The 19863-nt window shown below is 39.1% G+C and overlaps 1 protein-coding gene across 3 annotated transcripts in view; it reads right to left on the reverse strand.

The window, feature by feature from the left end:
- Positions 1 to 19863, reverse strand: part of pard3ba (par-3 family cell polarity regulator beta a) — a 146780-nt gene that overhangs the window by 16947 nt on the left and 109970 nt on the right. For all 3 annotated transcript variants that reach the window (XM_086069033.1, XM_086069032.1, XM_086069035.1), the window contains 3 exons: positions 17890 to 18003; positions 17547 to 17798; positions 11898 to 12009 (listed from right to left, as the gene is read on the reverse strand). In XM_086069033.1, coding sequence (XP_085925159.1) covers positions 11898 to 12009; positions 17547 to 17798; positions 17890 to 18003 — 478 coding nt within the window. The remainder of the gene's footprint in view (positions 1 to 11897; positions 12010 to 17546; positions 17799 to 17889; positions 18004 to 19863) is intronic.

The following is a 19863-nucleotide window of genomic DNA, read 5'->3' on the forward strand; positions in this document are numbered from 1 at the left end:
TTGGAAGAACTATTCAGTAAATTGTATCTACTAATCTGCTGGTTTGTTGTGAAGAGAGTTGAGTTCACTGCCACCATATAGCGCTCATATCTCAAGTTTGTACATGCAAGTCAAAGGCAAAAATTGGCTGCATGATAGCATATAAAACAAAAAAATATAAGTTGAGTCACTTGTGCCTCAAAGCAACGCTGTACTTTATATTTCCACGTATAAAATTAGCATATATACGGTAGACACTATTAGTGCTACCACTACTAATACTATAGCTCCATTTATTGAATTCCTTTCATTGTATAAAATGTCACAAACATCTACTCGAAATGTTATGTGATATGAACAAAGTTTGCCAATAATCTTTGAATCTGAGACCACATTTAATCCAGATCCTATTTAAATCCCATTTAATTTATTCAGCAGTGTTTATTTATACCAAAACCCACAGGATGAGATTACAACTTGTTCTTACGGAGGGCATTATTTTATTTTTTACCTTTGACTCAGGGGGAATCAGGTAGAAAGTTTTGTTTTAAGAAAACATCCTAAATTCTCACTACAAATAGTATTTCAATCTTGTTTGCACATGCTGAATGCACTGTTTGGCATTTGAGAATACATTTAGAGTTTATGTCAGTTGTGTTTGCCCAACAAGCTTGATTTGGGAATTCTTCAGCTTTAGAACAGAGCTCAAGCTGCATTCTGTCACCTGAAACCATCAAGTCATGTCTTCCTGCCTTGTTGCGCTTTCTGTCAATACCTCCAAGTGTCTGTCGGTGTCTCCATCCCATCCCATCTGCCTCCTCCTCATGCCAATCCAACTCCCGTTAGATGTTGTTTCCTCTCATCCTACCATATTTCCCCTTAGGCTCCATTTTCTTCACATTTTCAGTGGCTTTCCTTTGTTGCTTTGTCATGTTCCCAACATCCCTCACGTTATACATCATCCGCTGCTTCTCCCTCTTCCTGTGTGTCATTCTCAGTTTTATCTCCACCACCTTCCTATTTCTGCCTCAGGTCACCCCCCCCCCGCCCCTTTGTCTGCATGAGTAGCTTTTTCATGGGCCACAGCACCGGCGGCTTAGCCAGCAGAAGGCTCGCACAGCAGGAACCGCCAGCCCACACATCATCTACACCTCTCGACTGTGTGCCGGCCTGAGATGTTCACAGCACAAGGTGTGCTCAGAGGAACTACTTGTCAGGTCAAAGTGGCGAGTTGTTAGGACACAGCGGGAGCAGATGAATCTCACCAATGAAACAATACAACAGCTTTGCCGCGCACATGGGGGGATTGTGGAGGTGGTGGGCGGGGGTGAGTTGTCGTGTGACAGCCTAATAATATCTTTCTGATGTCTTCATCTTGCACACGCGAATATTCATTACAATAAGGAACAGACAAAAACTGAGTATGAGGGGCTTTGCCTATGGGGTATGAAGCGCCATGCATAGATCAGCAGCAGCAGCGTAAACGCATGTGTGTGTGCTTGCATCTGCAAGAGAACGTAAGCCATCGATCACCAAGACAGGCGGCTGTGCGTTTACTTAATGATGTGGGGCTTTATTTATGAAGTGATGGCCAAAGTGAGGGAGAGAGGGAAGGAAGGCAGGGGGCGGTGGGTGGTGGCAGTTGACGCAGAGACAGCCCAAGGATGCGACATTAAAATATCATCAAGGTGATGGATGTCCGTACCACACACAACATTAAAGGCAAATACAAAACACAGAGATTGAAATCAGGATGTGTGGTAATGACTCGCGTGCACATGACGCCCAGTAAGTGCGAGGTCCTGCTATTTCATTACAATGTCAAGTGAACTCTTGTTCATCATCCATTGAAAATTAGCAGACGGTGATGCATGCATTGCGCTTATCAAATATTTCTGACAGCATCATAAACAATCTGTGTGCTTTTTTCTATTCATCTCCTTGCGCGGATTTTTTGCTGCATCACAGCCGGTAAAAATTTTTTTGTATTCATGTACAGTGCATATCCTGTACATCAATGTTACCATTTCAAATATTGGTCAATATATATTTGTTATCGGCCAATGTATCGGATGTAGCCTTTTTTTTCCCGCCCCCCCCCAAATCCCATAGTGGTCGGGCACTAGCTTTCACACACTTTCACACTTTTATCTGGCTTGCGACTCATTTCGTTCATTGAGGTGCCGTTGCTTAAAAAGAAGATAGAGGAAGAGATGAGCCTGCATTAACACAGACTCTAGTGGTTAAAAAATGCATCTGGAAAATGCAGAATAATGTTTATAGTGCGCTTCTGCCAGCACACTTTTTTTTTGTATCCAAAAGTGGACTCAACATCATTATCACCACCCTCCTCTTCCTCCTTCTCTTCCTCTTCCTCCTCATTATCATCATCAACAACAATAACCCTTACAAATGTTTTCCACTTGGTTCATTGTTTGTTCTTTCCAGGAGTTTCCTGTTGCCCTTTGTTTTTGTTTTGTAGATCTTTGCCAGGTGACTCTTGGTCTTCCTCTACTTCTCTTGCCCTGCGGGTTCCAATTCAGTGATTGTCTAGTGCAGTGGTCCTCAAATGGGGGTACGTGAAGGCACTCCAGGGGGAACGGAGGATTTTCAAGTAAATTTAAAAAGCAGCATCCATGCAAAAATCCTTTAAAAATAATTATTATATTATGTAAATATTTCAGGAAAATCTAAGTTAATAAAATTAATGTCTATTCAGTAGGCTATTCAATTCCTTTGTATTAAAAACCCAGTCTCCTCAAACTGACCCAAACTGTCATATGCCATATATTATCACCTGTCAGTCATTTGAAAATTGGATTTTAAATTAATGATTTATTTTTTAGAACAAATCTTTACTATGATCCCACTATAATTTTTATGTGCACAAATCTTTATTTGTATCTTAGTTAATTATTTATTTATTTATTTTTTTGTCTTTTGATTTCTAAATAGTTCACTGTACAAATGAAATTCCAAAGTTTAATAAATTAGGCAATGATGGCACCGCATTGTTTTTTGTGTTTTCGTTTTTTTTGTTCCAACGCAAAATGTTTTTTTACTGGTTAGGAGGTACTTGCTGAAAAAATATTTCATAGGGGGTACATCACTGAAAAAAAGGTTGAGAACCACTGGTCAAGTGACATTGTTTGTTGGTTTGATTGAAACTTGAATTTGAATCTCTACACTTTCTTGTCCTACCTTCTCATCTTTTTTTTATTTGACGTGAAAGAGCACACTTAAAGCTGCAGACAGATAAAAAACACGAGGGACAAATAAACCAGGGCAACCATTTGCCAGTTTGTTGTCCACCAGGACCAGGCAACTATATAAGGTTAATGTGGGAAAGTGGAATGAATGTGAGAATGTTATTGCCAAAGATGTTAAAATATTATATTACTATTTGTTTCTTGTAAAACCAAGTACAAGTGAAAAAGATGAATACTTAAAATAGATAAAGAATACATAATGATAAAACATAGATTAATAATAAAGAAGTACATTTTCCACTTGTCTTATTGCACTAAAATGTGTACTTTTTTCGGCTTTATATTCATTTCCATTACTTGTGAATACAAGTTAAGCAGGAGAAGTTTCAGTTTTTTTCACTGTGATATTAATCACTCAAAAACATGTATCTAATTAAATTCAGGTTTGTGTCAAAAAGTTTAAACATTTCACATACACAAACAAAAACAAAAAATTCAAAAATTTGATCGATCAGTCGATTGATTGATCAGGTCAGCCGGCCCTAGCAATTAGCCAATAATTGCCCTTCTTTATTTTTCGGGGAGTTGTCAACCCTAAGGCAAGGTCACATTTCATGAATCCTGAAAAATGAAATACGTCATGTTCTTTGCCACTTAATTGGCATTGCCACCATTAAAGAGAGACTGACATTTATATGAAGATATAGATGATGGGGAGAGATTGTCATCATTACAAGTGTGACCTATTCACAGACACAGGGAACATGGGAGAGTGGTCAAATTAGAGGGGCATAGATAGGCCTAGGCACAGAGGGAAAGAGTGTGGAGAGGAATAAAGAAAAGTACTTTTACATTTATGGATCCATACTGATCTAAACACACACAAAGACTCTTAAAAGCCAGGGTCAACTACACTCACAGTTGGGGCTCGTCACAGTCACACACCTCCTTTAAATGCAGACTAAACAGAAGGTTCTTAATACATACTGTAACCAGACTCTCAAGTTTATGTCAGTGCTGCTACTTGCGCTCAACCAGCTTGAATGAGCAAATAGACACACACTCACCTTTGCTTTCAAACGTGTATGAAAAAAAGAGTGAGAATCCTGTCCTTGAGCTGCGAAGCTTGCAAAAAAGCCTTTTAACCAACCGAGGCTACAGAAATATGAGCGCATAAAAGAGCAACTTTGCGGCTAAAGGGCTGATCCTGCAAGGTCGATAGATACAAGTGAGCACCACACTCAAGTTGATACTGATCTCATTGAGCAAGAGGAATTCACGAAAAATGCAGATAGCACATCACATGCGTCAATTACATGTGAAACGCTGCAGAAAATAAAAGCAGCACTTCTACATGCACACATTAGTCATGTTTCCAACATGGATTGCCTTCGCCTTTCCAATAATACCCGTCCAATCGTACATTGTGTGGTGTCACAAATGTACAAACTGGATGCACAAACAAACATGAGTCATCTGGACTATTGATTAATTATGGGGGAACAAGTGTGCAAGCCCTATGGACACAACTTGTAAGTAAATACTTCACTAATTCCCGCCTTTACAAATTACCGAAAGATTCACTATTTAAACACTTGAGTAAAAATAAATCACACTTGATATCAGGTATCATAGTCCTAGTGTTACAATAGCATGCATGTTTGTGAGACAGGGGGATTAAAGCTAACTTCTCTTTTTTACCTTTCACTCATAACACTAGTCATGAGGAAAGGTTTAAAAAATTTTGACATTTCTTTGTATGTTTACCTTGAGCATGGTGCACAAGCAGTGTTGGTAATAACGGCGTTTAAACTAACGGCGTTAGGTAACTTCGTTCTTTCATAAACGGACTAATCTAACTAATTATTCTCCCCATATTTGAAACGCCGTTATCGTTATTGTATGCAAAATGCATTGCGTTACAATTTATTCATAAGTTTCAAGCCCCGAAGTAAGCTTTACACGATGTAGTGGAAAACTTGCTGAAAATGTCATTTGTGCACAGTTAGAGGCGCTGTTCTTGTCGGACTTCATCACAATAAAAGTGCCTTGACAGCTGAATTGTGTAGTGACTTTTATTTTGGAGGAGCCGCAGGAAGCGTGTCACGACGTGACGGATGTGTCTTCCTTCTGGATCTTAAGGCTTAGCATATTTTAGCACTTAAGTTTTAGCATTTTAGCAAAGAGTCCACGTCCTCACCTGGAACTGGTTTGACTACTTTGACAAGAGTGACATGAATAAAAAATAACAGTCGAGATTTGCTGAAAAACGGCCACCATGATGAGCGATTTGTTGACAATTCTGTTCCACCAAGAGCCATATTGCGACTCCACAAGCACCATAACAGCGATAAAGATACCGGTAAGTCATAGCGACACGCTCACCTAGTGTAATTAATAGCGCCAACAATTGTATTTCTCTTATTTCACGAGCGTAAAACACGTGAAAAGTGTGGAAAGAAATATGCTCACACTCATGGAGGCGATGTAGTGACATTTGTATGTGAATGATGCACGTTAAGCCTAGAGTTGGGCAGTTTTCTGACGTAAACTAATCATTAAACATGCCTTTAAATGTGTTGAATAATAAACTGTAGCTATATCACCATACTATCATATTTGAAAGTGTACAAAAGTATATGTTTTTCAGAGAGATCAAGTGGAAGCTGATGATTCTGAGTAAATATAGTAGTAATTATGGCAATGATTTTGGCCAAGATAGCATTGAGCACTCTATATTTCATAGCATTGGCAATTTATTTTATATATTATTGATTATAGCCTGCACAATCATAAAAAATGCCCACGAAATCCTGGAGAGGACTGTCTACAAATTACCTATAGATGACATATGTGCCACACATCATCATATATCCAGTATTTATTTAATTTTTGTTATTACTCTGATTGCTGTAGTAACTGGCAGTGGTAGAGCATACATCACCACTCCAAATTTAATGAATTATTATTATTATTATTTTTATTAATATTATATGACATGTCACATTATGGAGTGAGGCATTTGTGTGACATAAATACTCACAAGAATAAATAAAAACACCCTAATTCCTTGTATAAAAATATAATCAAATATAATAATAATAATAATTATTATATATATATATACATTTAATAAAAATCCAAATTGTTTGACATAAAACATTTTTTTTAATTCAAGTAGTGAAAATAGTAACTTTTTTAAGCAAGTAATGAGTAACTTTTGAAGTACCGTGACGTTGCTGATGCATATTCAACATCCATAAGACAAAAATAAGAGCAAACAAATATATATAAATGTATATCCTATTGATTTTTTCTTAAAAATAAAAGAAGATATTTGGTATTGGGGTAGTCCAAAAGTAATGAAAAGTAATCAAGTTACATTAACTTAATATTATGGAAGTTGGATAATTATTATTATTTTTAAAGAAGTTAGTATATCGGAATGCATATTAAAAGTAACCCTCCAAATCCTGTGTACATGTTCTTTAACATCATATGTATTCAATTATTTTGAATATTTTGGTCATGGACTAACTGCTCCAAAAGGAGACTGTACTGCCATTAATTTTTTCCCCCCATAACATTTTTTATGATTACTACTCTAAGTGTCAATAACTATAAACATTGAATACAAGGATTCTTGGTAGCTACGCAGATGTGAATGTTCATACCGTCATACTACTTCTTCAGAGAGCACATCACTGTCATGCTGACTTATACTGCTTGACAAGATGGTAATGGCTGCCATAATAAGCCAGCTGCTTTGACGTATCTAAAGATGGGGCAGACACAGGCACAGCTTTCTGTTGATATCTGTGGTCAGATGCCTGCGGAAGACTGTCAGAAAGGTTCCAGGACTGGTGTCACAAAATATATTTCAAAGTTTTCTACTTCAATGTGGGCTAGACTATCAACCAGCACGTCTACAGGTGAACAACATTTGCCTCATTTAGTGCAAGAGAAGAGGTGAGAGTTGTGGCTGGAAAATGCGTGGCTGCTTCACCATGACATCGTCTGCTCACATTGTCCAGAGCATCTGACAATTCCTGGCAGATTTGAATATAGTCACGTGTTGTGGAGCAACCTCACTGCTCACCCGACCTGGTTCAGTGTGATTTCTTTCCTCTCTCTCAAGCTCAATAATGTTTTCAATGGGTCCCATTTTGAACACATGGATGACATCCAGATGGCTGTGACGTTGGCGCTCAAACACATCCGTCGAGAAGTGCATAAAGGCGTGGCAGAGAAGGCAGAGAAAGGGTTGGATTGCTTCAAAGGAACAAACTTGTAGTTTGGATTTGAAATATATCTTTAGTGACGCTAGTCCTGGACCTTTTCTAAAATGCTTCTAATTAGTGTCTAGGCAAGAAGTCGTCATCCTCTAACTTCTCCCATCATGTGCGTCCTGCTATGGCAAACCATTTGGATGAACCGCAGGAGAAGCTGAAGAGGATGGTGAAGAAGCGTGAGATGTGTTAATTTACGGTGTCGCAAATTGGAAGCTGCCAAGTTTACGGCGGAAAGTTTTTTTCCGCACAGCAAGGAAGACTGGCACAAGTGCAGGTGTATTTTCAGTGTTAACGGCGCTGTTGATGGTTGTCGTCGTATTCTGTGATGCGGATAGTATCGATAGTGAACATCACAAAGGCAGGTGGCATGTAAACTGAGATCTTTGGTGAGGCAAAGTAGCATAGTCTTCTCATTGACTCATTCTTTTAAAGTGATTTGCTATTTTGGTTATATGTATCAGCATATTTTCCTTTCTGATTGTTTAATGAACATGTCACTCGTTAGGGAAACATTCTTATAAAGGATAAGAGAAGAGAAGAAGGTCATGTTTGTTCTGAAAATTCATTTTGGTTGCAATTTGTAATGTGTAAAAAGTGCAGACATTTGCTGATTTAATTTTTTTCTAGTCTTCATTTCTTTTTGTAATATTGTGATAATAACAAAGGCCCTAATAATGATGGGCACTATAATCATGATATACAGTAAAAATAATAATTATACCTTAACTCATTCACTCCCAGCCATTTTCACTGAAGCCCCCTTCGATCCCGGCTGTTTTACTGGATTTTGACTGATTTTGCAAGGCCCACAGAATATTGTGTTCTATTGCTATAAAAACATGAAACCTACTAAAAGAAAGATTAGAGTCTCTTCTTTCATAAGGAAAAAATATATATTTGTATCTGTTTTCGTTTTGAAGCAATTAGCATTAGAATATAGCTAAGTTTCATCATTATTCACGAACTTCTTCAAAACACCGGGGGAAAAGAACTTGTTGCAACATGGCCCTGGTTGATCACTTATACTCTGCTGCCACCTGCTGGCCATTTTTGTAATAACTACCATTGCTTTAAGTGACCTCTTCAGGTCAGAGGCTGCATCAAAGCCTTCTGTATGCTCTAGTATTAAAAAAACAACAACATATAAAAACGTTTTTGGGACCATGGCAATATTGAAAATAGAACGTTTTTATACGTTTTTGGGAGCAAATTAGTTCATAGATACCTGCATACGCTTGCATTTTGTCATTGGATCCATGCATTAACTGACAAGTTAGCAACAGTGTGGAATATAGTAACTTCATTTCTAAATCTATTTTCAAACTGAGGATCTAAATATGAAAGGTGATCTGTTAAATAAAAAAAAATGGCGTTGCACACAAAAATGCATCAATTGGTGGCAACGCACTTCCTTTATTTTTAAATATTTCCATTGTCTCACTCAAAATTACATTTCTTCCTTTGCTATTTTAGTTTCATCTTTTCCTGTGTAACTTCCAGGACATTTATTGTCTGTAATTTCCCGTTCTCACAATGTGTGTGTAAGTGAATAGGAGCAATGTGTTTCATTAATAGCTCCTTAGGGGACAAACACACTTTTATTTCTTACTGCTGGCAAGGCTGTCTTTTTATGGGGTAGAAAACCAACAATCAGAGGGCACACCCACGCCGGCTGCACTTTAATTGCATCAGCGTTTGGATAACAAGAGAACGGCAGCTAAATGACGGGCGCGACACACGCTACACAGGGACATGTAATGAGCGACACAAGCCTCAGGCCACAAAGAAAGCAGCTGCGTTGAGAGTCTATGAGTGGCTAATGACGACCAGCGTATACAGCTTCATTGCTGTGAAGAAAGGAAACAAGCGCAGCGGGATGCAGGTTGAGGTTGGACAGTAAAGCCATCACATATTTCCAGCCATGCCTCGGGTTGCGTCTTTGCTCAGTAGAGCCTTGTGAAACATGAAGCCAACTCTGAGGAATTGCCTTTGCAACTTACTGTGGTCAAGTCAAAATACTTAAGTATGACTTTTGGCATTTTTGGATTTACTATTTCAAGGAATCCCATTCAAAAGTGGCTGATAATTGGCTATTGATTTCCATGAAGGTAGACTGATCTACATCATTTGTGGCATTTTCTTCAAGCTTGATCAATGAAGACTCGGATAACAGACAAGATAACTTTACCAGAGTGGGCTAGTCAGGAGAAGCTATTACAGAACATTGAGGGGGCATAACAACAACAACAACAACAACAATAATAATAATAATAATAATAATAATAATAATACTGTTCCAGTACGGTACAGTACAGACAGTCAAGGACAGACTGGAAAATAATTGAGTGAAAAGAGCTTCAGAAAAAAAAAAGGGTTGATGGAAATGTCACCAGTCCAAAAGATGTCTCAATAAATTAAATGAAGAGTAGACCAGGTGCTGCCTGGATGCCATATGCCAACTCCAAATATTAGCAAGTGAGCTGCAAATAGGCCACGTTGGTAACATTGTATACCTACATATTTGATACATTTTCAAGTTGTCATTACCTTTGCAGAGAATGTTGTGTTTTTAATCAGATTTTTTTTTTTTGCACGTACAGTATATTTATATGCAATGTTTTGATAAATTGTAGCTCTATTTGGATGGCTTCTATTTCAGTTTGAAATTTAAATTTGAGTGAATATCCATACTATGATTACTTCACCCATAAACATACAGTACAGGCCAATAGTTTAGACACACCTCGTTCAATGTGTCAATTGCTTTATTCTCATTACTATTTACATTGTAGATTCTCACTGAAGGTATCAACACTAAGAATGAACACATGGAGTTATGTACGTAACAAAAAAAAGGTGAAATAACTCAAAACATGTTTTAGATTCTAGTTTCATCTAAATAGCCAACCTTTGCTCTGGTTACCGCTTTGTACACTCTTGGCATTCTCACCTCTGGGAACTCCTTCAATCCTGTTTTTTTGCCCATATGTGACATGTACCTGGTTTAGCAGTACAATTCTGATTTGTTGAAATCCAACATGGGCCTCCTTTGTATGTGGATATCAATTGGATATGTTGTTGCAGTATGAATGCTCAGGTCGCGCTTACCTGTACACATCCAACCTAGACATCATCAAAAGCCAAATCGGTGCCCTGCGTGGGCGGGCGAGAGTGCTTGGGAAACTATACTGTACTCACAATCGTCTGTGTATCTGCAAAGTTGGTTAATGTAACAGTGTTTATTTAATATTTGACTTGAATTTAATCTAACTTGAAACATGAAGCATAAAGTGGACATTTATGGTGGTAGTAATATTACAGTGATAATATTACAGAGACAAACTTTTTCATTCATGTAAACATTTTTGAAAAGCCAAGAAAAATGATTATGACATTATGTAAGTGTCAATCCAGCAATGCAATTTTGGAGCTTCTAAATGTTCTAAAAGTTAAGTTAAGTTAAAGTACCACTATGCCAGATCACCTATGACAAAATTCCTTTCAACTCCACATTGTCCCATTTGTCTGGGTCATTTCAATGTGCCAATGTGTGCCAATTGGTGGCCACCTCTTCCACAGTGGTTCTATGTGCTGTGCCAAGTAGGCAAAATGTGTTTTTATGATGGTTTCCACAAAAGTATTGGAGCAATCCATTTATATAATGGAATTCAGAAATGCGTGATTGCCTCTTCCACTAACACGTCCAATTCCATCACTTCAAACTTTTTCTGACGATTTGCACTTGCTTTCCCAACAGTTCCACGATGAAAACCATAACAGCTACCTAAAGCACAACCTCGTTTAAAAACACCTGATGCAAAGAGCACGTGCAATCAGTTAGAGTGAACTAATAATTTAGTGTGTGTGCTATTAGTAAAAGATTGAAGTCTTGGTAAAATGTGCAACAACTCCACCAATATCGCAGGCATGCACTCAGTTATATAATATATAATTTAGCACCTTTAGCGATCTTTGTAAATCAAACCCAAAAGTGCAGCTTCTGCGGATGTTTCTTGGAGACATTTTTCAAGGATGTGTGAAAACCATCTTGAAACCTGGTTCCAAATTGAAAAATGCCACTTTATCATCACGACTTTCCACAGTTATGCTTTTCTTCTTTCTTCGCCTGTCTTTATATTCTATGCTGACGGAGAAATACAGCTCTAGCGGCTGGAGCTGTACGCTTTTTCTTTAACAATTTTGCCATGTGGTTCGATAAAATAATACAATAAGTGGCACTTCAAAGCACTGTGTAAAAGTTTATAAGACAAAATTTAAAAGAAGTGCTCCTACAGTATGTTAAATAACCTACCCCCCCACCCCCCCCCCCCAAAAAAAATAAAATAAAAATGTGCATAATCAAGCTCATTTCTATTTCTTAATGTCAGGTAAAGAAATCAAAGCATGTCCCACTCACCCGGTGCGGGTTGTTCTCCAACACTCTACGTCGTGCTGCGTCCAGCTCCTCATAGCCTGGAGCCGCCCGGGCCTGAGGATACTCCCGCCGCATCCCCTGGGGCCGTTGATCACTGCAATCAGATGCACAAGTGATGTAAACTGGAGTCAAAAAGCGTACGATTCTCATGAAGGAAAAACATCCACGTACGTCAAGAGTCTGTTCATACTAAAGCAGAGAAATGAAAAGAACATGATACATCATCTTCCCTCACATTCTTTGGCTGCATGGTGACAAGTCGAGAATCGAGACTGACAAGCAGACCGATAACATCCACAAAACAGCCTCTCGGCTTGCATCAGAATATGAAGGGAACTTTTCAAGGTGCAAAAATTCGAATACTGTATGCTTCTTGAATCCACCACTCACTGCAACTGAAATACAGCAACAACAACAACTTGGATGCCTTTACTCATAGTTACAGTACAACAGCTTGGAATGCTCTGACCTGCAGGCGCTATTGACTGTGACAGAGCAATAGGGAGCAGATAGAGAGGTTCACTAGGGAAGTGAACAGCCTACAACGTTATCTATTTTTAATGGTTGACTGCGTGCGTTAGTGTGTATGTGTGTGAGTGAGGACGACGTATAAGGAATGCATATTAAAAACTGCAGTTTACAATGTGCTAAAGATGGTGACCCTCCTGTGATTTAATGTAGCTCTTTTCAAGGAGAGAAGGCTGAGTCAAACACTTCCCCGTGCCAGTATTGATATGCAAAGTGTTGCCATTATTCAACTCACGAGTGCATATGCGTGTCTGCAAGGTCCTCGCCAACGCTTTGGGCACAAAACTCAAATCTTAATTGTGCCCGCAGGAGCACCAGCACACATGCTTCACTTTTATCAAGATAAATAAGTGAAGTGGGATCAGACCATGTGGTGCTTTCTTCACCTTTTCGCGTTTCCAATGCTCAGAAAAAAAAAGTGTGTATATGCTGGTGAAAATTATTTTAGGGGTCCTGAACATGACTCCTGCAGTCACTGAGTAGCATGAATTGGAAAGAAAGCAGCTTCACCTATTGGCATGGTATTCCAAACAGAATGCACAAAAAAGTCTCAAAGACCAAACACAAACTAGCCGAAAGAATATGGCCGAAATAGGTTCATCAAAAAACGATCCAAGCAAGCGTCTGTTTGAATTAAACAGCAAACGCGGGGGTGAGTGTCTGCCTTTTCTTCTCGCTGGCTTTTTACCATGTGAGTTTGAACCGGTCGGTCGCAGCAGCTCCCGGGGTCATTGCGCATAGGAGAGGGGTGTCGCTTGGTGTACAACATTTAAGTGGGTCGAAAAAAGACAGAACTGCAGAGTACAGCACTACAAGTGAGGCACTCTTTCTCCCGCAGCGCTTTCCCTTTTTTTTTTTCCTACAAGAGCTCCTCAAGCGCTTCCACTTGCATTCTGGTGGCCGTGCTAAATACTTTAGCTAATGTTGCTATCAACAGTTTTAAACAAGTAAACACTTATTACTATCTCCGGGTGGTGACAGACCTGTACAGGACACTGTGTGTGACTTTGCAGTCCGTTCCCGAAGCAGATTAGCTAGTGCGAACAAATGCATTTATTTAATTTTAAACGTTGGTGGATATGTGAATGTGCCGATTTTAAGTGCGCCACACCTTGTCCGGCCGCACGCATCAGTCCCCGCCTGTGCGAACTACATTAACTATAAGGTGCAATCGCACCGCCCAAAAATGCTCAACCCTCGTTTGGTGTTTAATGTACCATTAGCCAACATGTCTGCGGTGTGGGCACATTTTAATTTATATTGTGCTTGGTCAAAATGCCAGTGTTAAAAAAATATTTATAATAATATTATCATTTCAATAATTTATAATAAATGCAATGATAGTAAAAATTGGCATAATTTTTTTGCGGCGTTTCGGTTTTCGGCCAAGCATTTTTAATTTTCGGTTTCGTCAACCATTTTCATTTCAATGCATCCCTGAATAATAATAAAAATAATAATAACAATAATAATGATAATAATAACAATAATAATACATTGGTGAGGCGAACACAGGGAACAAGGAGATGGAGGGTGGATGAGGAGCGGAGTGATTTGGGTTAAATTCCAGCATTTGTACTTTGAGAAACTTACTAGGAAATTTGGGTAAAACAAGTTCCAATTTGAACCGGGAATCGTAGAGAAATGGTTAATGATCAATTGTAAAGTTTTTGTGCCTACCCCATCTAACGTGGGAGGAATATGGCGCCAAAAAGCAACCTCCTTTTCATTTACAATGAAGCAAGGTAACAAGAGGACTGGCCATGCTGCTGCCATCTTAATTCACATTCATATCTTGATTCATGCAGACAAAATATTTCATTGCATGCCACCCATCTGGTGCCGAGCCTATTAACCAATACCTGGTCCCTTAATTAGAGACTGTGAATGAGTATGCACGTTGCTCTACAAATGAAACAACACTGTAATTATGTCATTGCGACGTGGTTGTCATGACTGACAAAACCAACATCATCTGATTAATGTTCGAGGGGTGCTACGTTCCAAATACTGCAGCAAAGCTCTAAATTCTTTCACGCCGAAGATGTTGATGGGATTAAGATCCACCATCACAAGTTATGTCTCTTGGACTGGACTACAAACTCCAAAGTAGTACACTACACGTACTTTATATTGGTAAGAAATTGACTAGGGCACTAGTATGACTGTGTTTTGGACTTGACGCACCAGTGATGCATGGTGGTGTAGTGTCCGGTGACGGTCATGCATATGCAACTCTTATTAGAGCATCTGACTCTTAATTTAGGGGTCTCTTCCAATCATAAATGTGTGGTTGACACAGCAGAGTCAATACATCTGGATACACATTTAACAGTATAATGACACACACACTGACTCCACTGATAACTAAAGAGTGAGGACAAAATGAAAGAAAACATCAAACAATATCTTTAGTATATTTGGGAAGGAGGAGACTAAATAGAACACGTGCTATGACACATGACTGCTTCTATATTTCTCGCCACTTATTTAGACCCAACACACACTTGCAAGATGAGGGTGAGGAGGAAGTTTTCTTTGCCGTCTGGATGCTGGAGGTAGGCAGACATCAAAGTGCGCAGTCAGTGTTTGGATTCCAGGTGTGATACTTGGGATTGCCAGACAAGCTCAGAGGAGCTCCCATTTGGAAGGCAACTTAAGAACAAAGAGGCGAAGATTCAGGAAGGTACCTTCGTCTATTCTTTGATCAGCCTCACTGAAAAGTAGAACTGCCTCTCAGTGTGCTCGTTAAAAGAACACTAGTCAGAAAATTTCATAAAATTATATGTTCTTTAAAACTGATCCACTTCTGAATTCATAGGTTGATCTATTTTGTGTATGTTCAGAGACAAACAAACACATCTACAGTTGTGCTTGAAAGTTTACAAGGAAAAGGCTTACTGGTAATACCCATAAAATCCTAAATACTGTGGCAATTGTTTTGATATTTTCAGAAGTCCAAGTTGACATGAGTAGATATGTGCATGTTAATTTTGGTAACAATTCATAGCATATTTGTTTCATTAACCACCGTTTAGCTTTTCTAATTTACAGTTGTGCTCATAAGTTTACACACAGTTTACTTAGAAAAGGGATTTGTTTTGGGAGAAAGCTTTAACATGTATTGGGCCATATGTCATTCTTTCTTTTCTTTTCTTCAAGACAAGTCTTCCACTGCTCTTTTATCTCTTCAGACCGCTCGCAGGCCCAGCTACTGTATGACAAGGGCCCTCTGCCGTAATACCTTTTGACAAGCATAGCTAACCTTTTCCCGCTACAGGTCAGACTCGCGCACGGCACTAATCAAATGTGACGCCCATCACGACACGCACCTGCCATCCCAGGCACTAATGAAAATGTCCCAGCAGTAAAATAGGCGGACGCCACTTGGGAGTCCACTGTTCATAGCTTGACAGGAATGGGGGGTGGGGCGGGGTGTTGTGTTCTGTGGATGACTTGGCTTCAAAAACATTTGGATAAAGCTGTGTGGAAATAAGTGTTTCACAAGCACATGCCTCTCATCTCCCACATGACTCTTTTTTTGCACCAATGAAATGTAAAAGATGAGGGGAAGCAGGTGGGATTTTTCCAGGGAACACAGTATGCTAGAGACACACAGGATGGTTTTAATACACAGGGCGTTCCATATTTTTGCATATCATTTAAAATATTATTATCGAAGTAACTAGATATCCTTGGCACTAAATTTGAAACAACCAATTTCACAACTCTTTCCAAATGCTCAATATGTGCACTGCTTGTCACAAAACACACATTAAGTCGATAGTCCAACTCCTGCCGCACATACTCTATCATGTCCTGCATAACATTTTCCGACGCATCAAAGATTCGCAGTTTAGAATTGCTGACTTGGATGACACAAGGCTGCCCCCTCAAAACACGACTTTCAGCAAGAGAAGAAATATGTTGTGTGGAGTCTGTGATACTTCTTGACTACACATTGTTGCTAGGTTACACATAGCTGTCTCGTAAAAATAGGCTGATTAGTTGTCTGTGTGTGCATATTTCTGCCTGTGAAAGTGCCCGAGTAAATGTAACACCTGCAAGCAGTGTGCTTGTGTGGGCCCTTGACCAACCACACTTGCAACACAAAGAGCTTGAATGAAGTTAGACACCAATAATTAATTAATATGAGGACATATGCTAAAACACTAATAAAAATAAAAATAAATAAATTAAAGTTATGGGTTATTTAGAAGTCACGGGAATACATGCAATGTCATTGCACACTGTAAAATATTATTCACCGTGCCTTTCAGTGATTCCTGGAGACTCTCAGACAGAGAAGGCTCCTCATCCATCATGCTAATGCTAAAGACGAACTCATACACATTACCGGCAAAACGGGGTGACACAGCGAGAAAATGAGACTCACCCATCACTAGTGAATGAGTTCAAGTGATCCAACAGATTTGTCAGGCTGCTGGACTGTGGCTAATTATCTCAGCTCCCTCTTTGTCTGCATCCTCCCGTCTTCAACATACTCTGTGGCGCTAACGCACAACCCCACTTTGCCCATGTTATTTGTCCCTCCTTCTGCCCTGTCTTTCCATCTGTTCCCTTCTCTTGTCATCCTCTTTGCAATTTGCAAGTCAATAGCATTTCCTCTCAGAGATTTTAGTATGCAAGGAGTTTTAAAGTAGCCTGTTTTATTTCACCGGGGAGATGATACATTTGCATTATAATTCTCTTCAGATTTTACACATGCTCACTCACAAAGCTAAATTTAAACGCACAATTTCCAAAGCACCTACCGTTATGATGTATAATTCAAAAGGAAGGACTGCATTGAGAAACTTTGTGTCTTTTTAAGCACTTAGATGCTGAATACTAAGGACTCTCTTCTGGTTGGATAAATGTGATATGTCTTTTCTTTTTCTTTTTTACATAACCTTCATCATCCACGTAAATGGACAATAAACTCACCTTTGACCACCACATCACGGAGTCACATGACGCTATCAGTTATCCGCAAACTCTACATACCATTAAGGTACTGTATGCAAACTTGAGCACACGTATACAATGTATACATATATATGTGTAACCATTGATTCTTGATACTGTCTCCTGCTGTCTCACCTTTCTGCAGGTTGTTGCCTGGACTTGTTGACCTTGGCATAGAGCCCCTCCAACTCTTCGGCAGAGGCCTGAAGCTGTTTGGTCTCGACATTGGCGGGAGTTGCAGGGAAATGGGTACGGCCAATCGGCTGCAGCGAGTTTGGCTGGAGGAAGTTGTTGATCTGGGCATAGTTGGGGTCGTCGTCGTCGTCTTGCAGATCGGGGAGGGAGCGCGGGCCTGAGTTGTCGATTTCAGTATACCGCGGATTGTGGCTGTTAGTGGCAAGGGTTAGGGAGAAGGGAAGATATCGCCATGACTCCGATGTTCACGGTAGTTTAATGTCAAAGTCGAGCTGATTCCTACCTCCGCTCTCTGTTGTCAGAAAACTTGTCGCCTTCCTCCTCACTCCAGGCTTCCAGTTTGTTATTTGCCGCTTTCACTGCATCTTTGCTCTTGTCCTCTTTCTTCTTACCGAACCTGCACAAGAAGCAGAAACATCTTTTAATTACTTCAGGAAGATTAATTGTTTGCCGACTTGATCTCAGAAACTCATCTAAACCTATTAAGGGCAGGCTATTTTCTTGGAAATAATTTTTTTTCATTAGGATGACAATCAAGATAGATTATGTGTGACCATGTAGTTCAGCATATGATGCATGAATATTTAAGACTTTTATTACATATGTTGTTAAACTGCTGCATCTCCCGTTTCATATCAGGTTTGCTTGTGCGGCCATCATTAAGCCTTTGCCTTTAAATATTTAAGATTCTTTCATCTCATCCTTTCCTCTGAAAGTTTGCTGAGGCAATCTAATGTCTGCGTTTATCTAATTAACAGCAAGACACTTTTCATTACTGCTACAGAAAGACATGCGGCCTGAACGGTAACCCATCGGTCACTTGTTCAAGTTACCAACAGAAGTTCTTTACACCCATAATGTAATCCCACCAAGGGTATTTTAGTTAACTAAAACTAACGGAAAAAAAACAATTTTGTTAACGAAATAAAATAAAAACGAAAATGCTTTTCAAAAAACGAAAACTAACTGAAACTACATTTTACTAAAACTAACTATAATTATAGCAAAAATGTCCTTCGTTTTATTCTTTGGTAATAAATTTAATGCATGAGCTTTTGGGGATGATTTTAAATGTGATTTTAAATAGATTTATTTTGATATTAACCGGAATAAGGACATTTGAAAGTGTGTCACACAAAAGTGAAGTCATCTAGCAGCAGCCAATAGAAAAGCACCATCAGATGACGTTGCTCCCATGGTGTTTTTTTTTAAATATTGCGCACAAGTAATACACTTTTTTTTAACTAAAACTAATACTGAAACTAACTAAAACTAAGCGTTCATGAAATAACTAATAACTAATAAAAAATAACAGAACCACCTTGAAAACTAATTACAACTAACTCAATTTAAAAACCAAACCTCAAAACGAAATAAAAACTAACTAAAAGGAAAAATTCCAAAACTATAATAACCCTGAATCCCACACTGCATTACCGTCACACCTATTACATTCCTCTTGCCTCAAAAACAGCAAGAGAGCTACCACACTTAATTCCTTTTGTCAATGCTGCACCAAAAGAAGACTGCTAATTAACTCACTGCTGCCATGCACGACCCGGCTTGGTCGGAAAAGGAACGTCAGTGCCGTTACCTTCATATGCACCATCATCAAGCGTTATTATATTTACTCATTATTATTCAGAATAGTAGATTTATTTGATTGTGTAAGCTGTTAGATAGCGTCCCTCTCCAAAGGCATACTGACGCAGTTCCTTAATTAACATTCCAAGGGGGCAGAGGTCCACAGCTGGACTCATTATACCTGCATTTATTAGGAAAAGGCAACCCAACTGAGGTTTGAAAGTTAAAAAAAGAAAAGAAAATACACACATATAATGAGGGTGGGGTTTCAATTAGAGACATGTACCTGCCATGAGGATGGTTGTTATCCCGCACTCTCCTATTATATTACACTATCCTCAAAACTTCCACTTAAACCCCGTTATGGTGAACCAACTGTGCCAACGGCCTGCCTATGCTTCTTTCCTCTTTACTTTATTGCAATAGATAACTGACAATGAACGAGAAACATTTTCATTTTTTTGCTTGCTGCAAATGAAAATGTCACCCGCCCCCCCCCCCCCCCCGCCCTATCTATTTTTTTTAATGCACCACATACACTCAGCAACATGCTTGGGTGGCGGGTGGATCGGAGCGTGGGAATATCATTTCCATCGGCTCCGGTTCACCTGCTCCTAATTTTAATGCACCACACACACACACTTGTATATACACTGGGTGGGGTCACATTCAC

Source organism: Leptonotus elevatus, chromosome 2 (genome assembly GCF_054856555.1).
Source record: "Leptonotus elevatus isolate MCC_2025b chromosome 2, RoL_Lele_1.0, whole genome shotgun sequence".
NCBI classification, from domain to species: Eukaryota; Metazoa; Chordata; class Actinopteri; order Syngnathiformes; family Syngnathidae; genus Leptonotus; species Leptonotus elevatus.